The sequence below is a fragment of the Talpa europaea genome, assembly GCF_964194135.1.
Source record: "Talpa europaea genome assembly, chromosome: 10".
Classification (NCBI taxonomy): Eukaryota; Metazoa; Chordata; class Mammalia; order Eulipotyphla; family Talpidae; genus Talpa; species Talpa europaea.
In genome coordinates, this window is record NC_140077.1 from 31,605,009 (window position 1) to 31,628,996 (window position 23,988).

General features: G+C 53.6%; 1 protein-coding gene across 10 annotated transcripts in view; it reads right to left on the reverse strand.

Moving 5' to 3' along the window:
• LDB3 (LIM domain binding 3) overlaps positions 1 to 21,478 on the reverse strand; it is a gene marked incomplete at both ends in the record, with an annotated part of 57,784 nt that extends 36,306 nt beyond the window's left edge. For 3 of the 10 annotated variants that reach the window (XM_084246119.1, XM_084246116.1, XM_084246122.1), the window contains 8 exons: positions 433 to 469; positions 913 to 1,082; positions 3,639 to 3,653; positions 5,774 to 5,977; positions 7,031 to 7,053; positions 12,242 to 12,317; positions 12,820 to 12,971; positions 21,386 to 21,478. In XM_084246119.1, coding sequence (XP_084102245.1) covers positions 433 to 469; positions 913 to 1,082; positions 3,639 to 3,653; positions 5,774 to 5,977; positions 7,031 to 7,053; positions 12,242 to 12,317; positions 12,820 to 12,971; positions 21,386 to 21,478 — 770 coding nt within the window. Of the gene's footprint in view, positions 1 to 432; positions 470 to 912; positions 1,083 to 3,638; positions 3,654 to 5,773; positions 5,978 to 7,030; positions 7,054 to 10,721; positions 11,087 to 12,224; positions 12,318 to 12,819; positions 12,972 to 21,385 lie in introns of all 10 variants that reach the window. The other 7 variants (XM_084246118.1, XM_084246113.1, XM_084246121.1 and 4 more) reach the window with 4 other exon arrangements.
• Between the last annotated feature and the right edge of the window lie 2,510 nt (positions 21,479 to 23,988).

Below are 23,988 nucleotides of genomic sequence, written 5' to 3' on the forward strand. Positions count from 1 at the left end.
TAGTGCCTAGCTTTCAGACGCATTGGGGACAGGCCCTGAGATGAGTGGGCAGGCAAGGCAGCTGGCCCAGTGCCCTCACAGGAAGAGATGCCCTTGTTCTCAACAGCCCAGCAAAGGCCAAAGCAGCCCTGCCCCCTGCCCTGGGGCAGAGCCAGGAGAGCCCAGAGTCCTCACTCCTGCGGTCTGGACCTGGAGCTAGAGATGCAACTAGCTCCAGGCATCACCTCACTGACCTGGGGTGATTGGCTCCAAGCCAGCATCTGCTGGAGCCCTTTAGGGATTTCCAAATAAATGGAATTTCCAAATTTCCAGGAATTTCCAAATACATGAACTTGAAGAGTTTCCTTTTGGAGTCCTATGACCTAGGGGCTTCCCGGGGAAGGGATGGGGTTAGGTGGGGCAAGGCCACAGAGCCAGAGTATAGGCACTTACCTTGACCTTCGCAAAGCTTCTTCATCAGGGTCTTGCACTGTGGGTAGAAAGTCATTGGTCAGGAGGAATCACAGGGACATAGGAAGAATTCTGTGGGCATAGAGTCACCACTGGGGACTGAACAGATACTGCCCTAGCCTGTCAACTGTAGAGGGAAAGGCTGTGTGCTGGTCTGCAGATCAGGGGAAAAGGGCCATGGAAGGAAATGGAGCAGGAGGAGGAGGTGTTCAGAGGTATGGCCTGCCAGGTCCTCATATCCCAGTTCTGGACAGGCACTTCACCACTGCTGGACCCGAGCAGAAGCCTGAGGACATTTACCTGCCATGCAGGGCCCAGAAGAGGCTCAGCAGGTCACTATCAAGGCTAGCTCATCTTCAGGGACGGGGGAGGGCTTGAATCCCTAGCTTCTGTGAGCCTCACCCCTGTGGCCAAGACGCCCCAGCATCGCCCCCTTCTGCCCCATCCCACACCCTCACTTACTAAATTCTGTCCCTGTCATCTGAGCCAGGATGCGGAAGGAGCGAGACTGCAGGTTGGAGGAGCGGCGGGCCCACTCATCAGCCTCGTCTTCAGGCTTGTTCTGGTTCTTAATCACAGCCTGATAGACAGGTGAGGCGCTGTCTACAGCGAGGTCTTTCATAGGAAGGCTCCTGCAATGTGGAAAGAGGCCGTGGGCGAGGGCTAGGCCAGAACCCTGCCCTCACTTCCCCGCACCCATCGGTGGGCTCTTCTTGTCTGAACCCACCAGGCCCTTTCCCCACTGCCATTTCAGAGCCTGGGACAAAGGCTCGACCTGGGTCCTCAGTGCTCAGGGTGGTCACGGCGAGATAGCGAATCCTCTCATGAAGGCTCAGATCCCTCCTACCACCCCATTCCCAATGATTCCAGAGGCAAGGCTGGAAGAAAACCTGTCCTAGGGATTAAGGAGAGAGGAAGCAGAAGAGATCTGCTGGAACTAATTTGTTCTTTCCTGAGCAGGCCCTGCCTGGGTCTGGGCTGGGTGAGGGCAGGCCATTCTAGGGACCCAGAGATTACTCATGGTCGATCCTTTTGCCCTCCTCACACTTCTGGATCCAAACAGGGAGCCACCAATGCCATGACTGTCCTGGAAGAGGACTGAGATCCCCAGTTCAGCCACCCACAGGCAGGCTCAGTGAGGATATGGTGTGAGGAACGGGGTGAGCAGGCCTGTGTGGCCCGGCATCATCATTGCTGCTAACACTGAGGTTTCCGGCCTGGGGAGCTGGGAGTAGAGCCACAGGGAAGGGCGCTAGTCTCTGCCCCCAGACAGTGTGGGCTCTGAGAAGGATTTGGTGGCTTCTCTTTGACTTCCAGGATCTGGCACATAGTAGATACCCAGGACTTGCTTGAATTGCAGAATCCTAGAATGGACCCCCTTGGGACCAGTGCCTTCTGTCCCAGATCAGGCCACAAAGTAGGACATGACAAAAGCTTCAGGATGCCCACTCATTCCATCCACCCCATCCTCTCTGGAGTCAGGGAGGGATCTGGAGAAACTCATAGCAGTAATGGCCTCCCCAGACTATGGGCCAGTGGCCCTGTCTTCTTCTCTTACACATGCTGAAACTGAGGTTCAGAGAGACCAGTGAACTAGCTCCAAGTTAAAATACAGAGGGGCTCTGCTGAATTAGATCCCAGGTTCCCTGGCTCCCTACCCAGTATCGTTTTCATCAGACCCTCTCCAGGGTCAGTGTTCGGGAAGAACACTTCTGAGTGGCTCCACATCTGAAGATATCGTTCAGCCCAGAAACTGGCCTGTTTGGCATCCCCCATGCCTGCCTGCCACTATGGCTGTTTCTACCTGCCTCTTCATGTCTTCTAATCTCTCTGCAAGGAACTGAACAGAAGAACTGGCCTAGTGTCCCAGGATTGGCATTCTCAGAATTGGCCCCCTATGCCTGGCTCAAGGTGGGTAATGAGAGCAGGAGTATAAGACGACAAGTGACCAAAATTAGGTAGAGTTTCCCCTACTTTGCTGGAGACATTTCCCAGGGTGTTATAAGTTCTGGCAGCCTGTGATTTGGGTTAGATGGGGAAAACCAGAAGAGACATCTGGGGTTCAGGCAGGCAGGAACCTGGGCAGCCCAAGGAGCAGAGAGGAATGTGGGATCTCACTGGAGGTGGCCATTTCTGGACTAGGGAGGCATCCCAAGGACCCTAGAACAGAACCCGGGGCTACTGAGGCTTTTGGAGACTAAGAAGGCACAACCAGGACTCCCTGGTCTTCTAGAAGATGGGAGGAAAGGGGAAGTGTGGCTTGCACTGTGGGAGAGGAAGGATGTGGACCCGAGTCCAGGCCTGGCCCTGGAGTCTGTCTACATGAACTTTGTGGTCCAGAAAGAAGATGGACAGTGCTTGCTGCCATTTCTGGAATGTGCCCTTGAGGAGCTCCCCTGTCCTCTCACAGTTCCAATGGGTCAAGAAAGCTGCCAGGAGTGATTCCCTCAGGGTTCACATTGTTTGCTTCATTTCCTACCATGCTGTGCAAAGACTCGGGACTTGAGTTGCTGCCATGACAGAGATTGGGAATCAGGGAGAGGACAGCCACGATGATTTTGAAAACACCAGGGCTCAGGGAAAATATATACAAAGAGAGGGTGGGACGGGCCCTGCAGTGCAGGGACCCTGGGCCCGAGATGGCTCTCTGGAATCCCATCACTGAAATACTCCATGGTCAATGTCAAGGTCACCTCTGGGCATCTACTCCACTGTGCGCTGCCCCCAAATCTGACTCATCTTTCATCTCCCATGGATGGTACTGGCAGGGGCTGGCTCCTCCACTCTCACAAGGATTCTGGGGAGTGACTTCCAAGAGGCCCCCTTCCCACCCTTTTCCCTGAATAAGGGCCCAGAATAGACTCTGACATTCAGGTCTACACTGACCCACGCAGACAGGAAAGGTTGTGGGGAACCCCCGTATGGCTCAATTAAGAGAACACAGGATTCTAGCCCAGCCTTGGTTGCGGAGGGGGGCAGGCAGTGTGAGTGTCATAACGCTGAGTTCTGTGTCCATAATGAGATTATTTGGGGCAAAATCCAAAATATATCACATCAGGTGAGGTGGATACATGGCAGAACATGGACAGAGTCAGTGGCCACTTTCCGCACACATAGCCCATTAAACCTGCTCACTATCCCGCAACCAGACAGACGGACGACGGAACAGACACTGTGGGTCTACTTACGCCAACGGCGATGCCCTGCCAAGCAGAGGGAAGCCCAGCAGGGAGCGAATGTCCATCATGGGATAGCAGAGGGACGGTGCGCACACAAGGGAGCAGGGTTAGGATGAGAAATGAGTTACGGGAGTGGAGTGAATAAAGGAAGAAGAGAGAGAGACAAAAAGAAAATTGTCAGTGAGGAAGGAATCGAGGAAATTAACAGCAGAAATGGAGCACCTGATGGCAGAGAAGGGCAGCTCTTACCCACTGGCACCACAGCAGCATCAGCTCAGCAGGGCTGAGTTAGAAGGAAGGAAAAGAATGTTGCTTCCCAGGCATGAAAGGGAAGGCAAAGGGAGGAGAGTGGAGGAGAGGAAGATAGGGCAGATCCTCTGAAACGCCTGGATTAGATTCATGGTGCTTCACGTTAAAAAAAAAAAGTCATGGATAGTGTAGTAGCAAAACCAAATGAGAGCAGTCTTTTCCCAAGGTATAAAAAATAAAGTTAGTGAAGTGCAATTCTTCCATTATTTTTCACTTAATTCCCCTTTGGTAACCGCTACCACTATTAAGAGCACACCAAGGACACACATGGCAGACAAATGTTAACAGGAAATCCCTGCTAGTTCCTTGGCTTAGTCAGGCAGCCTTTTCTGGGTACACATGAGCTAATGGTGATGTTTTTAAACTTGCATGGTCATATTTTCTGCTATGAATGATGGAATTAAATTAATCAACATCGTGCAGAGTTCTGTGAAGAGCTGCTGCCCAATTTGACTCATGGCTTCAGCAACCTCTGCCCCCTGCTGGTCAAAAGGTGGTACTGCGTCCCTGAGGCTGGTCGGGGGTTTGGGGGGTGATTGGGGGTGTGTCTCCCATCCTTTGCTTTCTGGAGCCTGCCCTTAACTTGTGCATTTGACAGTGTTACAGGCCTAGGTTTTGGCAACCCTTCCATCCCTCTTACAACAGCCATTTTCCCTAGTTTCAGAAAAAGTACAGCCATCATTTGAAGATTTTTTTGCCTTGAGTTGCTAAGGATCCTAACTCAGGGGTAAGATGTTTCCCAAAGATATAATCAGTCAATTTTGAAAGTCTACGGTAATGGCATTCTCAAACAGAAACAGCAAGAGACTATGAGGGTGCGTGTGTGTGTGTGTGTGTGTGTGTGTGCATGAAAGGAAGAATGACAAGAGACAGAGGAAAAGAGATAGATGTATACATATATAGAGAGAGAAAGTGAGAGAGAGACAGAGAGACAAAGAGAGAGAGAGACAGAGGGAGGGATGGAGGGAGAGGGAAAGAGAGAGAAAGCAGTGACAGAGAAAGAGACAGAAAGGGAGATATAGAGAGACAGAGAGACAGAGACAAAAAGGAGACAGAGAGAGACATGCACACACATACACACACACAGACAAAAACAGAAAGAAAACAGAGAGGTCCTCATTAATGTTCATACTATTAGCAGTTTCACCCACAAATGATTTTCAGTCAATTCTTTTCATACTCAGTCTTCAGGTTCCTCTGCCATCACTCACAGGCAAACAGCAGGCGTAGGATGCCCTAAACCCCACTGCCCTGGGGCCAACAGGAGCAAGGGTGCCCAGCACTGAGGGCTCCCCAGGCTCCACAGGGGGGCAGACTGCCAACAGTAAATGGTGTTTGGTCCAGAGACCCCTTCCCAAACAAGAAACCCAGTCATGTGCTTGAATCGCTCTCACAGTTGGAAGAACACAGCTACTCCCCACCACCACCACCGAAGAACAGCTTGGTTGTGATAGTCATCCAGATTATGACCCTGGTTAAAAGGGTTCCAGAAGTCTTTCTAAGTCAGCCCCCTCATGCAGCCTGGGGAAATGCAGAGGCTGTGAAAAGCACTTGGAGGAGCCAACATAGTCTGCATTTCTCCACCCTTCTAAAGCTGACCATGATATGGATTCTGAAGAGTAAACATCATGTTCTGGAAAGCCCTGGTGGAGGCTGGTTTCCCTCTGAGGACTGTGCCCCGGGAAGCCCAAGATGAGGGCTGAATGCTGGTCCAGATGCCTAAAGTCTCCGAAGGCGCCCTGCGGCCTGGGGCCCTTGGCCTCTGCAGGTGAAGAGGCCCAGCATTGGTGGAGGCGTTGAACGATGAGCCACGGTGGAGGAGGGGAGGAGCTTACCCACTGAAGTCACTGCCCTGGGCCTGGGCCTGCCCTGCGATGGCATCCATGATGGCGTCCTGGGAGTACATGCTGATGGGCGTGTTGTATTGTGCATGGATGATGGTGGCCTTGCCACCCAGCCCCTTCACCTCGATGGGCTTGTGGGTCGACAGGGCTGAGTCCTTCAGAGCATTGGGGTTGAAGCGTTCCTGGTAGTCAGCGCTGGGGAAGGGGAGCAGGGGAGCAGAAGGGGAGGGGCAGGAGAGGGAAGTGGAAGGAGAAAAGGGCAACAGGTGGTGTTATATGGCAGGTCAAAGTGAGGACTGGTGGTGGAGGGTGTGGAGAGAGGTCTCCCAAAGCCTGACCCCAGACAGGTTACTCAAGTCTCCCCAACAGCGGGTGGCCTGATCTGGTCAGGAAAATATTCCGCACCCTCCCCAGAGCTCTTTGTGGGTGTTTATTCTTGCCCTTCTTTACTTTCCCAGCTCTCTGGAGGCCTCTCTTAGCCTGAGTTACCTCTCAGGGTCAGCGGGAGGTACCAGGCAGGGAAGGCTCTCTCACCACACCTCAGGGTAGCAGAGACAAAGGGTTGGGGAGTGGGGGTTCAGATTGGGGAAAGCTGGGCCACACGTGAGAGGCAGCTACAGCCCAAGCAGAGTCAAGAACACCCCAAAGGCGAAAAGCAGCCCCAGCAGGATTCTGAACAAGGTTCTTCCACAAAGGGGCTCATCCTGGTGGCCACTGTCATGGTGGCCTGGCACTCTGCTTCTCTGAAAGCTTCTTCCATGTGTTTCCACCTCAGAGCAGGGTCAGGCTGCTCAGTCTCTTTCAAGTTCAACTTGCTGTGAGGCCTCCCGTCTCTGCCCGACTGGGCATTCCCCTCCACAGGTGGATGAGATGTCTAGGCCAAGGCAAGGTGCAGCGCAGCCCTTCTGAGGAGTCCCACTAGGACGGTCTTTGGACTCACAAGAACCTGGCCTCAGCATGGCACTCCCCACATTATCCACCAGAGCCAGCCTGCCTTCATAAGCAGCTGCAGCAGGAACTGAAGGCGGGTGCATCAGACAGAGCCCTGGCACCCCTCCCCAATGCCTCCACTCCACACTCTCAGCGTCACACACGTGCGGGCTCACTTAGGGACACAAATGCACCCCTACTCACACATGCACACACATGTACACATGCTGACACAGGCGTACGCTGTCCAGACAGATGCACAGATGCATGCTAGGATATGCACACAAGCACACGCACATGCTTTCCTTTGATACTAACTTGGCCGGAGAGTTGGCTACCACCTGGGAAGAGGAGAAAGAGCAAAGACAGGGCTATCAGAGTGAGGCTCTAGCAGAGGGGTGGAGCGCTGGGACCCTCCTCAGACTGGCCTTTGTGGAGGTGGAGCCAGCCCAGCTGACACTGGGACTGGAGGGTATGGAGTGAGAAGAGGGAAGAGCTGAGAGTCAGGCACAGACTGGGGGACCACATTTGGGTCAAAGATGGAGACAGCAATGTTTCCCCATCAGTAGGCCCTCAGGACCCAGAGATTTGGCAGGAAGGTTTTCTTGTCCATCTTCACGGGTGCTCATGTACCGCGTACATGATTCCCCATCTGCAGCCTGCCTGCATATATAGACCCCAGGAGAGGAAGCTGGAGGTGAGACAGAACCAGCTGTGGCTGCTGCAGGAAGGGCCCAGACTCCAGGTGCCTCCTAGAGAGACAGCAGCTCTGGTTCCCCTTGAATAATGGGTGAGGGGGCAGCTCCAGGAATTCCACTCACTGAGTAGGTATGTGCAGCGGGGTTACTCACAGCCCCTAGGACCTGCTCTCTCTCTCAGAAGAGGGGCTGGTGATCCAGGCCGCTCCTCCTAGGGCACAGAGGTAGGTGTCTCTGTGTAATACCCAGTGACCACTACAAAGGGCCCTGTGGATGAGCAGTGAGGCTGGATGGAGGAGTGGGGACGCTTAGGGAGAAGTGTGGGTCTTAAGCCTATCACAGGAAAGCCCTCAGCCAAGGCGGGGCAGCTTGGACACAAGAAGGACCCTCACCCCTCACTCTTATCTAAGAGTAAGTCAGTTGGAGCATCACCTCTTCAGGGGAATCTCTGCCTACAGTATGTTTCTTTAAGTTCAGTGGCAACCCCTGCAGCACCAATGGCCCTGCCAGAAACTTCAGGAGGAAAAGAATGGTATCCCTGCCCCTGTCACCTTCCAGAACTGACCACTATGGACTCTGATTGGGGGACCATGGACCTCAGTTGGCCTGTCCTTAGTCAGCCCATGGCCAGAACTCTGGGGCACCAGGCCAAAACTAGGGAACCCCAAGTCCTAGGCAGTTTCACAGTGGCCCTGCTCGGCCCCCTGCCTGACACTGTCTCCGAGATAAAATGCTCTCGGTCTTCCCAGCTCAAAATAGCTGTAAGTGGAGCTATATTAGGAAAGTGCCAGCACAGATCTTCCATTCCTTGTCCATTTTTGGCCAGTGCTGACAAGTGCAGGGTGGGCTCTTACCCTGAGCAGCTTAGTGGCCCCTGTAGGGGGCACTGATGACCCTGGGGGTTGCCTCTGCCTTGCCCTGCCCAGGTAACCAGCTCCTTCTTTGGCATTGATTCCTGCCCCCAGCTTAGCTTCCACTTGAGGACCTGGAGGCTGGAATGTCTCAGCAGAGGTCAGTGCTCCAGATGTGGGGTGGGAGGCAGAGGGAGGAGTCAAAGTTATAAGGTCTGCCCAGGGGCCTTTTCATCTAGTGGTCCGAGGAAAGCTACCTTCAGTGTCAGCACAGAGAGGAGAGGAGAAGGGGACTATAGGGAGCCTCAGACCCAGCTGTCCCCTCACCCGTTTGTTCTCTATGCCTCCCAAAAGCAGCCTGAGAATCACATTAGAAGCTGCCTAAAGAGAGCAGGGGGATGAAATTCCTTTTGGAGCTAGACAGGAAAGGTTCAAATCTTACCCCTGCCTCTTCCTAAGCTCTGTGACTCTGGGAGAGTTACCCACCTATCCCAGCCTCAGTTTCCTCATGCATTCAATCCAGGTGGTAGTGCCCACTGCAGAACTGGATTGTGCAGATTAAACAGAATCCTGAGTATAAAGCCTTGGCATGGGTCAAGTGTATGATGGAGGGATGTAGGGATTAGCATTTGCTGACCCTGTCTCCTGCAGTCAGTCACTTAGCAAATGTGGTGGCCTCAGCCCAGCAGAAGCTCCACCCTTCCTGCAGACCTTGCCTTCACTTTGAATGAAGCATTCACTCCACTCCCTCCTCTAGCCTTCTTCCCTCAGAGAAACTGTCAGACCCTGGGGCCCTGAGTGCCAAGTTCTCTTGCACCAGGGGAGGGTACCATGAGAATCATGGGAGAAAGGGGTGGGCTAGCTCCTGACTACCTAGACAGAAGACAAGTCTACCTGGGTGCCAGTCCCATCTACCACTCAATAGATATATGATTGGGAAAATTACTCACGCTTTCTGAGCTTCTATTTCCCAGCTGTAAAGTGGGGGAAGTGATGTTCACTTTTGAAATTGCCAAGAGTGGTGTTAAGGTGTGGACTGTTAGCTGGCTCCCAGCTTGAACATCACCACCAATGCAGGTGGGTCTCATGGAGGTTTGAGCCCACCAGAGATTGACCTCTCTGCCTAGCTCTAGTCCCAGAGAGAACCAGGAAGAGCGACCAGTTCACCCAAGCCAGGAGAAGGAGGCCATGTCCACTCTGCCATTCCCTGAGTTTCGGGTGGAAACTCCTTGATGGGAAAAGTATACGGCCTTGCCACTGAGACTAGCTTCAGGATTCCAAAAAGAGCTGGGGGACCTGAGGAACCCCAGGGGATTGGTGATCTGCTAGAGCACAGGAACCTTCTGTAGCAAGAGCAAAGCATAGGGCATTGAGTAGACTGACTTAGGTAAAACTAACTCAGGCTGTGATTCTGGCTCATGGGTGTACCTTTATGTGACTTCAGGCAATGAGGACAGGTAACATGTAGTAAGTAAGTGTGTGCCAGAAAGGGGAGTTCAGCACTGTGAGTAGGTTCAATTGTTTAGTCCTCCCAGTAATCCTGAGACATGCACAGTCCATGTGCAGAGGAGGAGCCTGAACTCTTCACTGGGCCATATTGCCTTTTCTCAGCCTGTTCTGAGTAAGTCATGCTGAGTGCATGGTGTGTGGTAGAAGTTATAATGAGATAACAGGTGTGAAGGGTTTAAAAGCTAATACTGCTTTGCTTGGAGATTCTCTCTCCTGTGCCCCTTCATTATACCCACCTCAGTTCTAGTTTCTTTTAACTCCTGTGCTCTCAGATTCCCACCAGCTAGCCTAAGAATGGGGTAGAGCGGGGAGGTGGGCTGCTACTCTCCTATAGAACCCTTTCTCCTTGGGGCCCTGCTTTCGTACTATCCTGCTCCAGCCAGGAGCCATCCTGCAAGCTTGCATACCTTTGTCAAATCTCTCTACATCTATCTCAGGGGCTCCCTCCTCCAGGCAGCCTTCCCAGACCACTCCCAGCCCTAGGGAACTCATCTTCCCACTTCTCTAAATCTTCCCTGCTCCTCCCTCAGGGTTCCCAAATAGGTGGGACCAGCGTGTCCCCTTGCCCCAGAGCTCCTGGAGACAGCAGGCTTTGTCCTGTTCTGGGTGGTAGTGTAAAAGTTTCAGGAATCAGAGTCTTTTGTATTCAGACTTGGCTTGGCCACCTTGTAATTGGATGTGGACATTGACTTAACCTCTCTGAGCCTCAGTTTCCCCCTCTGCAAAATCCAACATGACATTCCAGTTATGTAAAGTCGTGATACACCCGGCTCACGGTAAATATCAATAAGATTGATGCTTTCATTGCGCTCAGCCTGCGCTGCCTCACAGATGTAAGGTAGGCTGATGGAGGTCACCTCCTTGCTCTGACCACTTGACCAGGCCCTACTGAGCACTGAAGACCCAGGTGGCCCCAGACCACCAATGGAGAGCTGTGCACCCATTACCTACCCTCCTGGGAGTCCAGCACCTGAGGCCTTCCCTCGGGAGCTCATCTGATACATTTGAGCCATCTCCCTGAGGGTCTCTGCCGAGTACAGGCCAATGGGGTTGTTATACTGCCTTGGCTGGCTCGAGCCCAGTGGTGCTTTGGGGCTCAGTGAGTCCAGGGCCCCCTCCGGGCTTGTCTTGGCCCCCGGAATGCCCTGTGGAGGGCTGGAGTCGGAAGCCTCTGTTTGTGAGAAGATGGAGTTCTGGGAGAAGGAGGAGCTAAAGGTCTGCCTGAGTTCCGGGGTGCCCAGGCTGACGGGGCTGGCCCTCACTTCAGGGTCAGGGCTGGGCACCACCAGGCCGCCGTTCGTGTCCGGAGCAGGGTCCTGGCACAGGGTAGCCACCATGCAGGGGAAAGAGAAGAGAGCAGTTAGAGGCCACACACATCCTAGCGCTCGTGCATGGACCTGAAACAGAGGTGTTAGCAAGAGCGCCCAGCAGCCTGCAGCCCACACAGAGCTTGGGAGGGGTCGGGGGGCACCTGGAAGAGAAAGGTTTGGTCAGGAAGAGCAGGGGATGCACATGACTCTTGGCCTGAGACTGGTATCCACCTGGGCAAAATGCAAAGCCCTACGGGGAAAGCCAAGCCAAGTCAGCCTGCCTGCAGGATTGGAGGAAAGGGTTGGAGAAAGGGGGTGTGGGTTTCATGGATTGTGGGAAGCCCCTTCCATCTTCTGTCTGTTTTCCTTTCCTGATTGGGGCCACCTGTAGGCACAGCCCAGTTTCCAGCTGTACTGACCCACCCTGAGATGCCCCCACCTGGCCAGTGAGAAGGGACCTTTCAGATTGGTGGTGGACAGGCAAAGATGCAGGAGGGGAAACTGAGAGAGTAGGAGCTGACATTTGGTTTCTTCCATCTGCCTCTGTAACTTCCCCCAAACAGCCCTCTTCACACCTCCCCAATCTGTCACCCAGCCCAACCCCCTATCAGCTGCTTCTTACCCTGCCCCTTACCCACTCTGCCCACTGGAGGGACTGCAGGCAGTATGAGGTCATGCAGGGAAGGGTAGGGGGTCAGCCCCTGAAGAAGCATTGGGGTGGGTCTCCCATGCTTTGGATCAAGCCCCTGGGCCCACAGGATCAAGCTGCTTAGAGGGAGCTGGGAAGGGGCCTACGTGTGGTGTTAAGTTCTGGGTCTAAGACTCCTCTTTCTCCCCTGCACCTGCCTCTGGACCACCATCAGCCCTTTTGACTGGGGTGTGCATATGGCAGGATAAGTGGAAGCTGGAGGAAGAGATCCTGTGTCAGAGGCTCCAGGGTGGTGGCCAGCACCCAGGGAAGAAGCCCCACATACAATACTTCGTGGGGGCTGGAATGCCTTTCCCCAGAGGCCGACCTGCCTTGCCTCCTTGAGGTCAGCCATGGCTGGGCCAGGGTGGGACAGAGCTGATCCCACTGCCTCACTCCAGTTGGGCCAGTCAGTTGTCAGGCAGGCAAAATATGGCTGAGGGTGAAGCCTGCTACCTACAGTCAACACCTACCTTCTGGTGTGGAATCACTGGTAGAGGAGACTGGATGGGGGGCGCTGTTGTGGAGATGGGAACGGGACGCTTTGACCTGGAAAACCAGAAATGGAATTGAGTGAACAAAGTTGCCCTTGGGTCCTGGAGCTCCTACCTGGGCAGCACTCTGCAGTGGAGAATTGGGAAGCCAAGTCAGAGGACCCAGACTCATGGTCCATCCCAGAAAGGCACTGAGCCTGACCAGGATGGAGAAGTCACTACTCTTAGACAACTTACAGCCACGGGCCTCTGCTAGATCCTTGAGAGGACGCCTGCACTAGGAGAAGGGAGAGAAGACCCTGGTTTCTAGGCCAGGATACCCATATACTGGCAGCATATTACCCACACTCTGAGTCTCTTCTGGAAAGTGAGGTGTAGACATGGCAGGCACTTAACAACTTGGGCCTGTTCTTCCTCTGCCCTAGAGGCTGTCCTCACTTTCCTTGTATGGTCCTATGGCACTGGGCTGGGCCAGGTGACTGTTGCTGGACAACCCCTCTCAGGCCCGTGATGCCCACACCCTAACCACCACCCCTCTCTGGAGAGCTCCCACCTACTTTTGCATTGTGAGGCTCAGGTTGTAGCTGGCAGACTTGATCTTGTTCTGGGCCTCCAGATGGGTCATGGTGTCCGTGTTCACGCCATCAATGGCCACCACAAGGTCACCCTGGCTGAGCTGGGACTGGGCCGCCTTGCTGCCCGGTGTGATCTGATAAGACAGCAGATGGGGGAGAGGTAAACATATGGATGGTAGGCCTGAGGATGGGCTTGGGCTTAAGTGGGGGGTCACCCTGGATTGTCCAGGAGAGGTCCACCCCCTTGTCTTTCATTCACCATGGCCAGTACATGCTGCTTACCAAGACTGATTTCTCTTGGTGGCACAGAGCCACCACATTTCCTAGTGCTTTTGTTGTGCTAAGCCATTGAGATTTGGAGGCTATTTGTTACACCGATTAGCCAACTATCACACTTGTATCCCAAAAACCCATGTAACACTTTCCGGGCTCTAAGAGCCAAGACTCAATGCCACTACAGATACTGCCAAGCCAACAGGCAAAACAAATGCACCCTCATAAAGTATCCTTGGGCAAGTACTTAGTTCTACCAAGGCAGGTATGCAGAGGGCTGGAAGAGGAATCAACCCTGTCTAGGGGAGTAAGATCAGCTGGGACAGGGGCAGTGCTTGGTGCTTGGTGGGCATCTTCGTACTTCTTGAAGGGGAGGTGCAGGTGTGAGAGCTGGTTCCCAAATGCTGTGTGCTAATGACATCACAGAATGTTAGAGTCTGGGGACCCCCCCCTCCAGTGTGATCACATAGAATGCAATCTGGGGAACACCCCATGCAGCATCAAAAAAGCCACACCCCTGGGGACATTCCTTGGGATGCCACAATGTCTCAGACTCCACTCAGATTGCATATCACCAGATTCTGCATATAACTGGGATTCACCAGTCCCAAGCAACAGCACAATGGACGCCTGCAGTGATATCACATGAAACGCAAAATTCTGGAGGGCCTAGGGACATCACCTAAAACAGTTTTATAGCCTGGCCTTAGTGATGTTGCATGGAATGTGTGAAGCCCCACCCTTAATGATGTCTCATGGAATGCCACAGAGTCTCTGGCTCCACCCTTCATGGCATCACCTGGAATACCACGTAAGCCTCACTCCCTGCTGACCTCACATTATGACAAGACCCCTTGACATCACATGGACACCCTCCTGTGACATCACCAGGAATGCCATGCAGGCCCCACCCCCAGGGACATCTAGGAAAGGAGCCTTTGGGAGCCACTCCTGCCAAGCTTTGACTCAGGGTGCCCCTTTACTTCTCCTCCAAAACACACCCACCAGCCAGTCCTCCTGATTTCTCTGGGCACTTCCCAGTCACCTTCCTGGCTACACCCCAGGGACAAGGCCAGTTTCTAACACTGGCAAGAGCCATTTTTTGGCCAAGGCCTGAGAACCATCCTAGAAAGAGCCCAGAGAAGATGAGGGGAAGTCCCCTGCCCTGGGTGCCAAGCCTGGGTGGGCCTCTGGCCAGGTCCTGGGATTCCAGACATGGTTGGAAACCTCCTGCCAGGTCCCTCACAGGGAATCTCCATCCACACCAGGTGCCCTACAGTCACCCATCTCCGGCCCACCCCCAGATGAGCTCTACAGGGTGGTACAGGGACCACATGTGATAAGCCAGTGACAACAGCAAAACTAAGAGCACCCTCACCAATTGTCCTGACCCGCCATTTCAGTTCCAGGACTTTTCAAAATACACGTCACTTTTATCCTCAAATTTGTGACCTTAGGGAACTTCTGCTAATGACAGGAGGGCCTTCCTTTGATTTACGGGGTTGAACAAATGTTAAAAATAATCCGCTGCTCCCCTCAGCAGTGTATTTCACTCAGTCTGCCTGTTCTGTTACCCACTCTGTCTCTGGTGAATCCTCTCACCCCCCACATCTCTGGCCTGTACCCCAACTCTTGTATGTATAAATAAATAAATCTTTTTAAAAAATAATGAAAAAGAAAAAACTTTCTAGCCTGAGGGGGCTCCAGAGGCTAGCTGAGCAGCCCTGTCTTTCCCCCACATCCCTGGCTTCCAGTTCAGACCTGCACTGATCCCAACACTTACAGTAGATATCTTCAAATATGGAAAACCTGGCAAGAATACCGCAACAAAAGGGCCTTCCTGGTGGCTCAAGGGTTAAGTCTCAGTATTATCAAGCTATGGCCAGCCACTGCCATGGGAGTTTGATTGATCCCTGGCCAGGGAGCTCACCCACATGTGGCTCAGCAGACCTCTCCTGTCTCACCCACTGCTCCCCTCAGCAGCATATCAGTAGATCTGCCTGTTCTGGTCCCCACTCTGTCTCTGGTGAATCCTCTCACCCCCCACATCTCTGGCCTGTACCTCAGTTCTTGTATGCATAAATAAATAAATCTTAAAAAAAAAAACCCTACAATGAACATGCAAATACCCACCAGGTGTTGCACCGGGCCATTTTACCACTTGCTGTATTGTACATCTTCCCTCACAATCCATCTAGCCATCAGTCTTTGGAGCATTTCAAAGTAAGTTGCAGATACCACTGTGCTCCCATTCAGGATGAATTGTGCAATACCCTGTTGTCCTAGTAGCCTACCCGCATGGCCCCCTCAACAAGATACCCATACACCAGAGATCTCCTATATGAGGGCTCCTGCCACAATGTACCCTCATATACCAGGATTCCTCCACACCAGGGCTCCCCCATACCAGGATTCTCTCAGGACAAGGCAAGGGGTCCCCACAGTAGGTTACCCACAGCAGGGTTCCAGTCCAGTGGCCAGGGCTCATAAAGTGTGCAATCCAGGCCTCTTCTCTCTGCTTTCCTGGTTCTAGAAAGGACCCAAAGCAGCTAGATCCTTGAAATGTTTGCCTTTTTTTTTTTTTTTCTTAATCTCCTTTTGAGTGTTTGAGAAACTCTTCTTAATGATTGTTTGATTCCCACTTTACTTTTTGGTCTTTGCCTTTCACTAGCGACCTCTCAACTGTGAACCCGGCCCTGGGCAGAACTCTAAGACCTGGGTCCTTTCTCAAAAGCTCCTTGGAGTGGGTTCTAGGTGTTTGGCGGCCAAGATCACTACCTGGTCCACAGAAGTCCTTCCACCTTGCTGGTGGTCTTAGGGAACCCTCAGGGGGCACAGGAATAGCTGGTTCCAGGGAGCAGCTTGAGCCCCACCATCTCTAGATGGTGAGGGGAAGGTAACTAGGCAAAGAGCATGAACTTTGGGCCAAGTCAGACCTGAGTTGCAGCACCAGCCTCTGTGTCCTGAGCCAGCTTGCTGTGCCTTGAGAAGCCTGAACATCAGAAATGTCTATCTGGGGTCTTGGCACAGGTTGAGACTCAGTGGCACCCATGTCCTGGGCTCCTGTTTCCCCAGTTCCCTGGCAGCAGAGGGGGCAGCTGGGCTCCACCAAAGTTCCTGACCCCAAGCCAGACAGGCCCCGCCTGTCCTCTAGATATGCCATTGTAGGGATGGCAGGAGGTGGAGCCAGTGGATGCTGTGGATGGTGCTACTTCCAGTATCTCCACCCAATACTCCCAACCACCCCAGGGATTTCCCACAGAGCCCTAAGTACATTTAACATTGTGTGATTAAATTACCCTCACGCGACAGACTGCTCCCTTCCCATCTGGCCTCCCCTGGGGCCCATACCTCACCCTGTCGCTTGTACCTTCTGTCTCCCCATGGCCCTACTCCCCAATTCCATCCTGGTCGATAAACAAGTCAATCTCATCTACACTCAGAAAGCTTTTCCCTGCACGGAGAATTCTTAGGGCAGTAGAACTATAATAGTGGCAACTTGTAACTGTAAATGAATAGGTTCAAAACCACAGAAAGTACGATACCAGGGGCGAACCTTAATGTCAGTTATGGACTTGGGGTAATGATGTGTCAAAGCAGCTTCATGGATTGCAACGAATGGACCACTCTGGTAGGGAATGATGATGATGGGCGAGGCTATGGGTATGTACAGGAGTAGGGGTTTTTGGGAGATCTATGTATCTGCCATTCACTTTTTGCTGAGAACCTAAAACTGCTCTATAAAAAAAATAAAGCCTAAAAACCAAAAAGCTTCCCCCCTCCCTATCCTAACTACTCCAATTGGCCCCAGTCATATTTCTGTGCCTTTCTTCACCTTCAGACATTTCCGAGAGTGACCAGCAGATCCTGCCCCTACACTCAGCTATCTGGCTTTGGGTCCTACCACCCTGCACATACCATGACCTCCCTGTGCCAAAAGCCAGGGGTCCCCCAGTCCCCTCTTTAGCTGACCACTCCTTTCCCTTCTGAATCTCGTCTCCTCCCAGTTGCTGTCTCTCTTCCTCCTCTTGTTCAGGACCACAGTTCTGTTTGTGTTCCAGATGGTGCTAATAGAATGTTCCCATGGGCATTTCATTCTCACTGGGCCCCCCAAAGCACAGGAGAGCCTGCTCCAAAGGGCTGGAAAGACTGTTTGGGAATGGGAGGGCTTGCATAGGGGACTTTTGCCATCATGGAGAGCCCCTGAATGAGAGGGAACCATGTAGAGAGGGAAGGAGACTCAGAGAATTAGGGTGACATCTCCTAGGCTGGAGGCGGCCCGGCAGTATCCTGCCATCCCTATCAGTGGACCCTGACTCCTCACACTTGCTGCTGTCCCACAATGCCTTTAGCCTGGGATCCTGCCCATGAAGATGCCCTTGCCCTGTGTCTTGGCCGAGGGCCCCAAAGGGTCTGCTCCCCAGGATCTATCTGGCCTTATAGTCACTCCCTTCAGGTCCTCAGGAGATCAGAGACAGCTCTGAGTGCGAGGTAGGTAGGTGGGGTGGGGGTGGAGGGACCTGGAAGAATGTGTTCCCCCTAAGTAGCTTCCCTCTGATTATCTCCCCATATCGGGGAGGGCCCCAAGGGAGCCCTAGGAGCTTTACCTGACCTTCAGCATGGCTATAAACGGCAAGACCTGTCAGCACTGCTAGGCGTGCCCAAGAAACAGCACGACATGCTCCAGAGGTCTCAAAATTCCAGGAATCGCCGGCACAGCTACCCCAGAATAGTCTTGGCCTGCTCCCTTCCCTTCCCCCTCTCTAGGGACCCTATGTCCTCTGCATCCCCACCAGAGCTAGGAAAGTCTGAGGAATACTGGAACCAACAACAGCAAAGGAGCAGAGGCCTCTGGGCTGGTGCCCCAGGGCAGTCTGCTAGGTTGGGCGGGTGAGATCCAAAGGTGCTGAGGCCTTGGGACAAAGACAGACCCCCCACCGCCTAGTCTCAGCCCCACCACCCTGCCAGCTTCAAGACCAGCCAGAGAGAATAGCAGGTGTAAAGTATTTTCACAAGTGCATATTAGAAAACATTCTCACATATGCTTTCATGGAGACACTAAGGTGACACAGCTATGAGTAGCAGGGCCAAACAAAAGCACACACCTCTTCCCAAAAGTCCAGGGATTCAACATGGACCAAGTAGCAAGGCCCAGATCCTGGCCTCAGCCTAAAGCAAAGCTTAGTTGCTTTGGCAGGGGTAGGGACTGAGCCTTTGGAGCTGCTCCCATCCTTCCCCCACTTCCTGGAGAACTGGCTGGGGTTGGGGGAGGGTGGGGGTGAGAGGGCAGATCATATTGCAGGCCCTGCTGCACCTGTCCAGGATAAATAAAGGAATTTCTCCTCCACCCTCCTGAACCCCCTTCTTTGTGTGTCCTTAGGCCAAGACCCACTAAAGGGAGCCTTGAGGTACTACTTCTCTCCCAAGGTTGATGCTGTGGGGCCTGTGGGCAGGATAGGGTGAGTATGGGGCTGGCCTTCTTGCAGGACAAACTATAGCCTGTACCTTCGGTGACAGAGGACAGGCCCCGCGTGATACTTTCCTTCTAGTCTCTAGCCAGGAAGGTGAGGGGCCAGGCATGGGAGTTATGGGTTACAAAGGACACGAACTCCTGTGCAAATGGGAGCCTCAGTTTCCTGGATCTCAAGTGAGATGATAATCCCAGCCCTGCCTGACTGACCACCTCAGCTTGCAGTGCATGGTGAAGGGGTCCGGGGGCAAAGATGCCAGCCTCTGCTAGAATGAGCAGGCCCCGCCTTTGCTTGATCCCCCACCACAATCTGCCACTTTGTGGTAGAGGTTCAGGCCAGAGCTCTTCTGCCCCCTGTGACTACACAGGTGCCTCTCTTTTTCTCCTTTTCCTAATAAACCTGTCCTTTTAAAATGTGAAAAAAAAGTTTCAGGCCATAGCTCCCTGGAATGTCCCTTGACCCAGTGTGGGAACCTACTCTTGAATGGGGTGGGAGTAGGTTTCTCCAGAGAGCACTGGCTCTGCATCCCTTTGGGGGAGATGTTCTGATACACAAGGACCTTCAGAGCCTCAGCAGGAGTACCACAGCCGGGGAGGGATGACAGGGCCGTGTCCATGGGGCCGTCCTGATGGAGACTGGTACGCATGAGCCCAGGGTACCAGCGGCCCACCAGAGAATTTCATTAAGAGGTTCCAAGTTCTGGAGAGGCCCCAGTGCCCCGTCCAACTTGCTCCTTGGCCTTAGTGATTTGGTGCATGTCCCTGAAGGAAGGTGTGCAGTCATTATGCCCAACCCCCTGTGCCCTGCCTGAGCTGTGGGTTCTATTTTTAAAAGTCACCCCCAGTCATTGGCTCCAGAACATCCCAAAACACCCCCTCGCAGCCGTGAGGACATTCTTCCTTTAAGCTAAAGGTCTCTGGGCTGCCATTTAAGCCCCAGGCTGGCTGGAGCCAGGTGGTACATAGACCCTGGGTGAGGTAATTGGCTATCCTGAGTGCCACTAAGCCAGGAGGCTAATTTCTACCCACAGGGATGGGACAGGGAGCACCAGTAAGAGTCCTTGAGGATGGTAGGACTGGGGGAGGTGTGGGCTCAGTCTCAGATGTGTGAGGCCTGACACCCGTAAGAGTGGCCCCGCCTTGTACAGGGAGGAGACTTGCAATCCTGTCTAAGGTCCTGGGAGGGTGGTGTCCAATGGGGTGTAAATGCCCACATGTCACCATATCACTAGGCAGGGTATGCAAGGCTCTGGGTGTCATTTTAGCACCAGACCCTGTGGTCTCTAGGGCAGTGTGTCTGGAGCAGTGGAGACTCAGGTAAGAGTAAGTCACATCTCCAGCAGAAGCATAGAAGGCTAGGTCTTGTCCCTGGAATGGAGCCAGCCTGGCACCATGCCCTGGAGAAGTGTAGGCTCCTGGAGGAGTGTAGGAAGAGTGTAGTATGGCTAATATGAGGCTCCTATACCACCCCAAGTAGGGTGTAGCTTTCATGGGGGTCCACCCAAGTGCTCACATCAGGATCTACAGCTAAGACTACTTCAGTGGAAGCATTGTCTCCCTGTCACCCCTACCAAGCACCTTTTAGGCCTTCCTTACCTGCCCACCTCAGTGCTTCTGTGTCCCCACCTCCAGCCTCCAACCCAAGGCAAGGCCCTGCTGCCCTGGAGAAGAAACTGTCTTTCTGTCCCCAGGTGGGCAACAACCAGACCCCCTGCTCATCCATTGCCCTCCAAAGACAGCTCACAGCCTCAGACTGCCCCCTGTGCCCACGCCAGCACAGCTGGGGGCTCAGTTTCAGCCTTACCGCACCAGGCAGGCCTTGTCTCTGCCCTCATATACTTCACAGTCCACCCCTGAGCCTTGGGGCTTCAGCCCCAGCTGGACTTGCACTTACTTGACAAATTTTGTCTGAGCGCCTACTACATTCTAGGCACTGGTCTAGGTGCTGGGGACATAGCAGTGGTTAAAACAAAGTCCTTTATCTAGAGAGCTTCCTCTTGCCCTGATCTAGCTCCTCACCTCTCTGGGCTTTGGTGTCTCGAGCTGGATAACAGAGCTACCAAATAATCTTCAATGTTCTATGGCCTCCCCATCAGGCATTGCTGTACCCTGATTACAGACACTGCGGGAAACAAGAGCCATTTCCCCAGGCCAGAGCAGGAAGCAAGAAGCGACACAGGCAGGGAAAGCAGCTCCTGGTAAAGGGCAAACACTGGGGCAGGAAAAAGATCCAGCCCCAAGAGGCCAGCCAGTGGTAAGTGGCAGACCCCAGAAGGTTGTGGGGATGAGGAGGAGGCTGTTATCTTAGGTCTGGGATGAAGCAGATGCTGGAGCCCAGTAACCAGTCCAGCCCAATTCAGCCCCCAGTCCCAAGCTTTCCACTTGCCCATCTACAAGCTTGCAGTTCTTGTTTCCCAAAGTAGCTGCCCATTTCCAGGGGATGCTCCAGGCTCAGAACACCCAGAGCCTACCCTGCTGGGGAAGGACTTAGGGAGACACTGTACTCTCTATCCACCTGCCTGTCAGCCCTCAAAATTCCACATTTCCTTCTTAAAACACCACCGCTCATCCACAATATCTCATTCTGCTGGCAGACTGACCTGCTCAGGTGGGCACAGCTGTGGCTGAGACCCGGGGCCTGTGGCTGGCAGTATCCAGTCTGGTCTAGTCGCAGCCCCCAGAATGGGAATGGGCACATGCTACTTTCCAAGAGCCTCAGGGAGGACAGACAGACAAACACATAACCTCCGCCTCCTACCATGACCCACACCCATGAATGCCAGCCTGTGGGTAGCATGCACTCACCCGGGAGATAGTGAGCGGCATGTTGAAGTCCTTGCCCCCCTGTAGACGGAAGCCCCAGGGTCCAGGCCCGGTCAGGGTCACGCTGTAAGACATGCTGATGCAGACAGCTGCGGCCTCTGTGGGCAAGGGAGAAGAGTGGAGTGAGAAGGACCTCACGCACTCACCCTGTCTCCCCAGCCCATATCTCAGCTCCTGTCCCTGACCCCCAGCCTTGCCTGTGCCTTCCCTTGCTGCCTGGTCAGGCTCTGTGGAGCTTCTGAGAGGCTCCTAAGAATAGCCCAGAACGAATGCCATCGACACTGATATCTGCCCTCTGCTGCGCCCATAAATGGACTGTAACCTTATACTGTGCCCGCCTGCCCGAGGCCTCCCAACCGGTCCACCGTGACTCAGATGGCTAATATAGCCCCTGGGGAGGGGTGTTCGGCATTCAGCACCCCCCTTTCTGGGGGCAGGATGGGGTACTAGGCAGAATAGTAATAATGCTCTTCTGCTCTCCCCTTCTTGTTCCTTCTGCCCCCTGCAGCTCTTAGGTGCACGCTATCCCTGCCCAGCTGTACCCAACCCCTTGCCAGAAGCCCATAGTGAAGCCCCTTTGGCATGGATTTTGTGATTTGGGTCTTTTCTTTCTTATATTCCCTGGTTGTGCCTTATCCAAAGTGGGACACTGGTGGTGCCTAGGACTGAGCTGAGCCTCCCGCTGGTCTGGACAAAGCTTCAGCTCAGAAACTGGCAATGGGTCCAGGGCTATCCAACCATAAAAATGATCATAATAATAGCAGCAGCCCTGGGCAAAGCCAAGTTCAGCTCCAAGTTCTTCACATCATTGTCCCATCAGATCCTAAGAGGCTGCCACCTTGGCGGCAGGAATCAAGTCTCAGAGAGGTTAAATGACTTCTCCAGGGTCACACAGGAAGTAGACCCAGACCACGCAGGAACCTGGGCCCATTTGGTAAGGACCCGTGTCAGATAGCAGGTGCCAGTGGCCTCAGGTACCTCCTAATGCCAGGACCCCAAATGGGAAGAAGCTGGACGCTTCTCCACCCCTTGGCACAGGATCTGAAAGTAGGTTGGGGGAGGCCCACACCTTCCAGACCCTCTGGGGCCTGGTGGTTATTCCTGGCTCTCCTGTCTCATTTGTGCTCTGGAAAACTTGACAGCAGCAGGGAAAGCTCCAGCTGCCAGTGGTGCACGCCAGGCCCCCGTGCCCTTTGTGCCGGAATGGCAGGGACAGAGAGGAGGGGAGGAGATGCCATTTGCTCAGCTGCTGGGACACAGGGCCAGAAGAGGCAGGAAGGGGGAAGTGTGCATCGTGTAAAACCTGTAACCCAGATACAGTGTGTTCTGGGTGGGTGTAGAGGCCCCTTGGGTCTCTTATCAGTCAGATCATTGGACAGAAGAGGTATCTGGCTCTGTGTGGTCTGGAGATAGATCAAAGCCCACCCTGGCTCTCAGATGGGGAAACTGAGGCCTGGGGAAACAACAGAGCACGTGCTCTCTCACCCTCCAGGGGACTCTGCCCTGGACTGGGCCCTCAGATTCGGTACAGGCCTGGGTGCCAATGCTTTCCTGGCATTCAGTACCCTGCCTCTTGCCCTGGGCCTGGCATATACAATGATGGTAGAGGGAGTCACCACATCACAGATAAACTGTCCAAGATCACAAAAACAAAAAGCGGAAAGCGCCATTTTGTTCTTTCCCTCACTTCACCACCTCTTCTGCCCTGTATCATGCAGCCCAAACCTGTCCTCCTGCCCCAGCCTAACCCAGAAAGCCAGCAGCTTGTGGCCAGCACCCTGACCCTCTCCCACATCCCATCCCATCTACCCTTTCTTAATGGGGTCTGCCCTGCCAGGCTGGGGAGGACTCAGCAGCAAAGCATACTTAGTATGGGGGAAGGAAGGAGCAGACCCTACATGGGGATGTGGAACCCGGGATTAGGCTGTACCTGGAACAGCAGGCTCTTTCTCCGGACTTGGGCACCCGCCTTCTGCTGCCTCTGGGAAAGGGAGGGGTTGTGGGAGGGATGCTCTTAAAGGGAAAGGCCAGCCTCCTCCCATGGCCTCCCCTGGGAGATGCAAAGCCAGCCGGAGAGCAGCTGGTAACCACAGCCTGGGTGGGAGTCCGTTCCTGGTAACAGCAGCTCATTGAGGAATGGGATGGAGGCAAGACTGGTCCCTGTCGTCCCTCCCCCACTCTGCCCCCTGCAGCTTGAGATGGGGGCTTCCAGAGAGTCACAGGTGGGGAACGGAGGAAGGGGAGCTAGAGAGGCTGCTGTGGGGATCAGAGGCCAGGCCTATGGGGATCTTGTCGCAGCACCAATAGATAGAGCCCTGCTTGTCAGAGGAGACCTCTGCATTTTATTTTCCTCTACCTGTGTCAGAGCCACATAACCCTGGCTGGACTTAGCCACTGACTTGAAACAAACCGTAGGTACAGTGTGTGTGCACAGGTGTGCTTGGCGTGCTTGCAAATATGTGCATTGGGGAGAGCATGCCCGCATATGAAAGTGTGGCCAAGTGTGGCTCTCAGTGGAAATGGTATTCTGGGGGAAGAAGCCAGAAGGGAGGAATGGTTTCCAACACATGAAGGTTTGTGCTCAG